Raw genomic sequence first — 8,424 nt, 5'->3', positions numbered from 1 at the left:
TAATGCCTGATCCAGCAAAAAAAAAAATGTCTTGTAGGAGAAAAATATTATAGAGAGTATCAGAACATTCATTAATAAAAATATTAGGTTAGGTTTTGAGATTTTATGATTTTTTTTATATTTGTCAGCTGCTGAGGGTGGGCATGTGTCCACATTTGTGCATTTTAATTGGTTTCAGGTTCTGTGTGTGCCTCCGCTTTCATGTTACGATCTTCTAAAAATATTTTTAACATTTTTTTTAAATTTTTTTATTTTATTTTATTTTTTTTAGCCACATCACTGTAGATCATGTTATTTTTTTTTAAATTGGCAAATAAAGCTGCATATATTTATCATGTATAACATGTTGTTTTGAGATATGTACACATTGTAGAATGGCTAAATTGAGCTAATTAACATATGCATTACTTCTATATGTATTTGTCAGCTTTTTAAAATTTGTAATACATTATAATTTCTTTTCTTATTCTAAATAACCTTGTATTTGTAATTTTTAATCTTCTAAAATGGTCCCCTAAATTGTGTAAATCTTAAGTCTCACAATACCTGGATCTGTCCCTGCTAAAGAGAGGGTAAGAAGGTTGCTTCCAGAGGGAAGTATTTTATGAAAATAAGGGAGCAAAGACATCTAATGGCAAAAACAAGACCACTAAAATTTTAAACCTGTTCTCAACTTTCTTTGCTTTGAATTCTGCCTATATGACTGTGATAAATGTTTTTATTGACAATGAAACAATTTAAAGGCAGGGATTATGTGTTAAACTTCTCTGGTTGTGATATGCAAAGTAACCTGTATGGAAATACATGCTAATTTAGCAATACTTCTTTCCAGTACTGTGATTCCAAATAGATCATACAGTCGTCCCTGGTATATGAGGGAGGATTGGTTTCAGGACCACTCCTCCAGTATACCAACATCCGCACATACTCCAGTCCCACAGTCGGCCCTGCAGAACCCCCCTTCCCATACAAATACTCAGCCCTCAGTATACGCAGATTTTGCATCCCCCAATACTGTATTTTCAATCTGCATTTGGTTAGAAACAAATCCACATATAAGTGGACCTGTGCAGTTTAGATCCATGTTATTCACGAGTCAACTGTACTTTCTTTTTACTCCAACACACCTGAGAGTTTCATGGAGGAGTCCAAATTCCATGGAGGAGTTACATCATACAATTCAAAAGACCTTATATAGACATATTATTACAACAATAGCAAAACATGTTTATAAAACAAGACAGTGACCTAAGTCTTGGCCACTGACCCACTTATTTCAAATAATTATCTATTTACAATGTCTCTAGTATTTGTTGAAATAAAACTTTAACTATAATAATGATTTTGGGAGAGTCCATGATGGTGGTGGTGGGGGAAGGTCAAAGGCTTCTTTAAATCAGTCCAGAATGTTAAAATGTCATATTTTGGGGTAAATATATTTCTAATTTCTTTCAGCTACATGAAGCCTCTTTTATAATGGCATTAACATCATTCATGAGGGAGGTGCCCTCATGATCTAAAAAACCTCTTAAATGCTCCACTTCTTCATACTATCACATGGGCCATTAAGTTTCAACACATGAATTTTGGAAGCCACATTCAAACCGTAGTACCAGCCACAGAGCCTGTTTGGCATGGTCACTTAACTCCAAGTATGGTGATCTTCCACTACATCGTCCTCATTCCTTCATCTCTGGAGCACCTGTTACAGGGTATGACGCTAGGTGCTGGGGATGCCAAATAGGAAAGATGAGACTCCTGCCCTCTGGAGTCTGACTGCTGCTGGAGATGAGTCAGCTCCCTGCTGGAGAGAGAGCTGGAGGCAAGAGCATAACGAATATCCGGGAGTGGGGATCAGGGCAAATTTCCTGGGAGAGGCACAGCACTGAAAATAAATTAGAAAGGATGAGTAAGTCCTTGTTATAAAGAAAGGGAGGGCCAGAGCTCTCAGGAGAAAAGACTTTGTCCTTAACCAGGACATTTAGGGCGCCATGTCAGTTGTCTGTAGCAGACTGGCAGACAAAAACTTTTGGGCAGAGGGGTCTTTCAGCTCATTTTGGATAACATCATTTGTCATTGCCCCATTCAGGTCTGTGCCACTTTGTTAGGGTCATAGGCGCCTTCTAAATTGCTGCTCTGCCATCTCCTATGCGGTCTTTATTCAAGGGATTACATTATGAAATAAGATTGAAGCTGGTAGACATGTAGCAGGCCATGCCATAACTTCTTTGGTTATAACATTCAAGGTTCCCAGCCAAAAATTGTATCCATTTCATGCTTTTATAGAGAGACCAATAGCAGTTATTCCAAATCTTTTGCACATTCTACAAATCCCGTTTGTTTCTTTTTTTTTCTGGTGTAGTAAGAGGGAAAATATTTTATTCACCTGAATCTTTCTTAACACGTCACATTTGTTTAGGAACCAATATTTTTAATTAGCAATAAGCGCCTCGGATAAACCTCATTGGCTATGATACTGCCACTGCGCAAAGCTTAGGAACCAATATTTTTAAAGCTGTTCTAGGTAGAGCCCTTAGCACGTGTGCAAGTGAAACGCACCAGAGAAAGACTGTGCAGTCCAGCATGTGAAATTTGCCTCAGTTCTGAAAGAGAGTGGGGGTGGGGGTGGGGACGTAAGACGGAAGGAGGAGGAAAGAGAGGAGCCAGAGAGGCCAGACCACCATCCTCTCAGTCGCCCAGGCTTGTAACCTCAGGGACTCCTCACCTCCTCACATTTCCTTGCCCTCCCCAGGCAATAAGTTGCCAAAGCCTGACTTTCTTCTCCACCACTTGAGTGAATCCCCTTGATGCCGTGTCTACTATTACCTCTCTAACCTAGATCCTGAACACTCACCTCCCAGCTGACCTTTCTACCATCAACTTCTCACCCTCTTCCACCCTCTGCCACACCCCCATTATCAAACCAATCTTCCTACAACAAACTTTATCATTCTGGACAAAGCCTTCCCTGGCTTCCCAGGGCCCATTAACTAAAGCTCAGCAGTCTTGGCTTAGGATTTAAGGTTCCATGCATTGTGGCCTCAACTTATCCTTCCGGGCCTATCTTCATAGCATTAGCTTTTATCGAGCACTTATTACAAGCCCGGTATTCTATTAATAGCTTCCAACTGTAATTTGTGCATCTAGTATCTCTTTCCGGGAAGGCGCTTCCTATCCCACTTCCTGTTGGGCTGTTCTTTATGGGAGCTGAACATGCCACACGGGCCAGCCAATCAAAGTGTTCCACGCCCCTGGCCATAGGGCAGCCAATCAGAGCATTCCATGCCCCTAGCCAGTCAGAGCCTTCTGCTCTTTCCCACCCCACCCCTACCCTCAGCTTTCCTGACGAAAACGCGTAGGTGTGAGAGAGTGAGTTTCTCTCTTCTTCTGAGTTCGAAATCTACACAGAAAGGCCGAGAGGAGAAGAGATGGAGAATGAGGGAGAAAGGGAGACCTGATGACATTGTCGCTCTGGATCCCACAGCTCATGCAGCTAGCTCCACCTCTGGGCTTTCCCCACAGTGAGTCAAAACGTCCATTTCTTTCTTCAGCTTGTTTGAGTTAGGTCTTCTGTTTCTTGCATCCGAAGCGATGAAGACCCTCACTGTCACCATTTCGATGGGGAAGTGACACCTGAGAGGTAAGCGACTTGCCCAAGGTCTCGCAGTTTTTAAGTGGCTGTGATGGAATTTACAGCCGGGCCGCCCAAGCCCCGCGGCTGCCCTCACGGTGCATCCCAAGGCTGCCCCAAGGCCGCCCGGGAAGGCGCTCCCGGTGCTTCCTGCGCTCCAGGCCCCGGCGGAGCACCACACCCTGCCCTCGGCTCCTCTACTGCTGCCTCTCACCGGCCCTGGGGTGTCCCACATCCGGATCTCTACCTGGAACACACTCCCTGCCCCACCTCTGTCTGGCAGTATTTACTTATCTTTCGAATCTTGGATCAAATGGCACATCCTTCTGGAAGCCTTCAACACCTCACGCAGAAGCAAGTACTTCCTTCCTGGGGTTTTCAGGTCTTTGATGGGCACACCTGGCCAGGTGGCTGTCTTTGAGGGCTTATGGCACAGCCACTTGTAGGCATCCAGGGAGGTTGGGAACCGTTGGTTTGAAGTCACCAGATTTAGGTTCTAGTCATTTCATTGGCATATCTACAAAACACCACACTTTTTGATAACAAATAGTGCCAGTTTCATGGTTATTAGCAATAGCTTTGAGGTAAGATGGCTGGGTTTGAATCTGGCTCTGCAACACTCGAGCTTGGGCAACATTCGACAGATTACTCATTCTCTCTGAGTCCCGTTTTTCTTATTTGAATATGAGGATGAGAGCAGTATTGATCTTAGAGAGTCGAGAGAAGTAAATGAGATAATAAATGTTAAGGGCTTATCACAGTGTCGGGTACCATATATATTATTATTATTTTAAGGTAAGGCATTATATCTTAAACTCATTAAATGAAAAACCAAATCTTACAAATATCCACTCCTTTAAACCCTCTTCTGGTGTATAACAACTGACCAATTGCAGTTGATTGAGGAAGCTAAAGAAAATTGGAAGCAGCAGGATGGAAGGGAGGGAGAGCAGGGGTGAGAGTCAGAAAATAAACACCCGTTTTAAGAAAGGCTGTCACAAGAGCAGTGCAGGTGTTTACGGGAGCAGAAACCAGGATTAGCTTTGTTCCTCAGATGGCCCACACTTCATACCTTACTTTGTCTTTTCTCAGTGGATACTAGGTGAGATGGTCCATGACATGGGCTGCATTGTTCATTTAGGAATTGTTCAGCATTCCCAGCTCAATTCTCCTCCTATATGTGGATGTGAGGCCATGGTGGTGCTGCCATGGTGGTGGCAGAAGTGGCCACAGCAGCTTCCCGACCTCCAGGTTGAAACTATGGTTTGGATGACCTTATTGTGTTTCTAAAGGGCAAGTGTGTTGTTGGCAGGCTCCTCTGTGGTGGTGTGACCTTGAAGCCAGTACTCATACTGTGTCCTCTGACTACTCTAGCAATATTGAAAACATACAGTTCCCTTTCTTATCCCTCTCTGTGTGAAATACCTAGAGGGGTTTCTGTTTCCAGCACTTAGCTCTGACAAACACACACAGTATATAAAAACAAGCATATTAAAATTAGTTTTAAAAATGTGAGTCAATTTAAAGTTTATTAAAAAATATATTTAGAAAATTATAGAGATATGGCAGTTATCATGAAGATGACTATCACTGGCTGGGTGCTGAAGTGTGGGGAACACTGGTCTCGTTTACTGCTCATAACCAGGTAGGCACTATTATTAACTTCAAGAGAAAACTTAGGTTAAATGACTTGCACAGGATCACATAGGTGGTAAGTGGTGAGTCTGACTCCAACAGTTCACTCTTAAATTGGAGAAGGAAGTCAGAACTTTATCAAACATCAAATGGCACCTGAACTGAGACTGAAGGTTTAGTAGGGTTTAGGTGGGTGGGGTTTCCAGGCCGAGGTAACAGCATGGGCAGAAGTGTGGTGCTGTGAGTGAGCACTATGCATCATGGGAACCGATGGAGCCCTGCAATTCTGGAGCAAGGGGGTTACATGGGAATGTGACTGGAGGTGATACCTGAGAGGTGAACAAGAATCCAGTCCTAGGACACCTTGGTGGCCATGAAGAGGAGTTGAAACTTAATTCTGAAAGCCAAGGAGCCATGGAAGGATTTTACCAATGGGGTGATCTATTTACATGCAGATTTAAAGAGGTTACTCTAGTGACCTGAAGCATGACCAGATGAAGTTGTCCAGTAGAGAGTGGAGAATAAGGTGTAAGCTAACAAGAGAGGGGTGGCCTAGAGAGGCCTGTAGGCGTGTGATGAGAACTGAAACCATCTACCTTGACATGGTTCACTGTCTACATGGACATAATTTTACTATTCCACTGTCTTCATTAACATGACTTTTCTATTCCAGGAAACTCTTGCCCAGGAATATAAAAGTTACAAATACCTTGTGGTTCATTTCAGGAACTTCCCAAACTCATTTAAATGAACAACAGACTGTTCAACTTTTGAATAGAAAGTGTGAAATAAGTTTACTCCCTAGGACCCTTTGAACCCCTCACCTCTAAATCTTCACCTTGCTGTGTCCTCCAATACTAAACTCTTATATCAGAATCCTCACTGAACCCCAGTCAAGCCCCTCCATTGAAAGACCTGCCTAAAACCAGATTCCCAAACCTCACCTGTCTTTGCCTTCCTCTCTCTGAGCACTATGAAGACTCTGGCAAGGTGGTGCTCTCTCTTACTGCTGTGAGGCTTGGCCTTGTCAAGCCGTTTTGCTGGTGGTATTTCCTGGGATCTGGTTCTGGAGAATCTGCTCAATCAAGAGAAGCTGGGCATGGTGTTGTGCGCCTGTAGTCCCAGCTACTGGGAGGCTGAGGTGGGAGGATCACTTGAACCCGGGAGTTCAAGTCCAGCCTGGACAACATAGTGAGACCCTGTACCCCGCCCCCCAAAAAAAAGAGGGGGAGAGAGAGAGTGCATAGAGGAAGAAGAGATGAACGAAGTCCAGGAATAAGAAATGCAGAAATGTGGGGAACATCAACATTGAAAGGCAGTGGAGGAACCAAGGTATTTTTCCCACAGAGAATCTAGTGTTAGTATACGTTCCATCTAGATTCATACGCCCTGGGAAGTAGGCCTTTCAGAGAGGGAGAAGAGGTAATTTGGAGCCAGGAGCATTCAGGTGAGAAGAACACAGTGCTATGTGGGGATGGGGGTGGGGGTGGCAATTAGAAAGCAGCCCCAGCCTGGAGCATGGGAGACAGAGGGCATGAAGTAGCTGGAATTGGTGAGCAGCGTGGGAGGGGAAGTAGGAGGATGCTAAGGCAAACTGCACCCTGGAGTTTCCTTAAGCAGGCCCTGACTGGGCACTCTGGAGGAAGGACTTTGGTTTTGTAGCTGTAGCAGACTGTCTGGACCATGGGGAAGACAGGGTGGAGCAGAGCCTGTGACAATGGCTGCTAGAATATTCTGGTGGGAACTTAGTGAGCTGCCATCCCTCCCTTCCCCCACCACACCAAATCCCCTTCCTGCTTTGTTGGTGATTTTTTAGCCATGGCCAGACAATCTGTTTCTAGTGCATTTATAATTAACCTTATAATATGATACATACTTATCATTTTGTAAGTATAGCTCTGGGTCACTCTTTGCCCATCAATGAACTTAGCCATGATATTTGCTCTCTGTTGTCTTTCCACTTTGTGGGTACCTTGTATGGACCTAGATGTGGTTTCAAGGACACTTTGAACAGAAAGGCCAGGCTGAGATGAAGGTTGTGGCTTAGAGACCATTGGGCCACAGGACATCAGAATATTCACTCACATGCCAAGGATTCTAAGTCACCCAATTTGACAACTGCTTCTTTTTGATTTAGAAGGAGGCATAAACAGCGTTTTCTCTTAGGCCCCTTTTCTTCCTTCCTTATCCCCTCACCCCGCTTCCACTCACTGGCAGAAATGTATCTGCCCTGTATTTGTGTTAAGATGACCGTACTGTGTTTCTAAAGGGAAAGTGTGTTGTTGGCAGGCTCCTCTCTAGCAAATCTGAAGTCTTGCCTGAGTGATTGGCAGAGTTCGAGCCAGGCCCTAGTCTTATTCCACTCACTTGTGGAGAAACTGGTGCTCTTAGGAAATTGCTTATATCTTGTTTTATTATTCCCTATGTTTGGACTATGTCCAGCCACTCATTCAATACATATTTATTGATAATAGTGATATCAGACTGTACATATATGTGTATACATATATATATATATATTCAGGCAGAAGAAAATATATATAGACATAAAAAATGCATACATGAATCTGAACTCTTATTTTTTTGTATTGATTTACTGATCTATGATTGTTCCTATGCCAGTACCACGTTGTTTAATCATTTTTAATATAGATGGAACAAATCTTTGCATTGTTGTTCCGTTTCATAATTTTATTGATTATCTTTTAATATTTATATTTCCATGAACTTCAAATGTATCAGTTTGTCAAGGGAAAGAAGATTGGTATTTGCATTGAATTATATTGAGTTCATATGTTATTTTGATACAAATTTTCTTCCTCAATGTATTCTTTAGCGAGACAAAGGAAAAAAGTCAATGTGATTACAGCAGATGTACTACAGTAGTGCATTTGATAAATTAAGCTTAAATTCCTGACTTAAGTGCTAAGGAAAATATAAACAGTAGAAAAAGAAGAAAACCTTCTAAATATTAACAATGAATGTATAAAATCAAAACAACTGCTAGGTGATATAACAAAATATAACAACTTTTGCTATTAAAAGTTAGAACAAAACATGGATGCCCACAATTAGTGATAACATTGAACACTATCTTAGAAGTACCAGGCAAAGTAAAAAGAATAAATAAATAAGAAAAAATTGAAAAGCGTTACAAA

The 8,424-nt window shown here is 42.4% G+C and overlaps 1 protein-coding gene across 1 annotated transcript in view; it reads left to right on the top strand.

Moving 5' to 3' along the window:
* The first annotated feature begins 1,654 nt into the window (after positions 1-1,654).
* The window catches only part of SLC22A16 (solute carrier family 22 (organic cation/carnitine transporter), member 16), a 55,547-nt gene continuing 48,777 nt past the window's right edge, over positions 1,655-8,424 (top strand). Inside the window, exons 1-3 of the mRNA XM_012651136.1 lie at positions 1,655-1,712; positions 3,148-3,355; positions 3,566-3,640. Of these exons, the coding sequence (XP_012506590.1) occupies positions 1,655-1,712; positions 3,148-3,355; positions 3,566-3,640 (341 nt within the window). The remainder of the gene's footprint in view (positions 1,713-3,147; positions 3,356-3,565; positions 3,641-8,424) is intronic.

The sequence above is a fragment of the Propithecus coquereli genome, unplaced genomic scaffold, assembly GCF_000956105.1.
Source record: "Propithecus coquereli isolate 6110/MARCELLA unplaced genomic scaffold, Pcoq_1.0 Scaffold35, whole genome shotgun sequence".
Lineage (NCBI taxonomy): Eukaryota > Metazoa > Chordata > Mammalia > Primates > Indriidae > Propithecus > Propithecus coquereli.
Note: the sequence above shows the minus strand (reverse complement) of the source record. Positions and strands in the feature narration are given on the sequence as shown.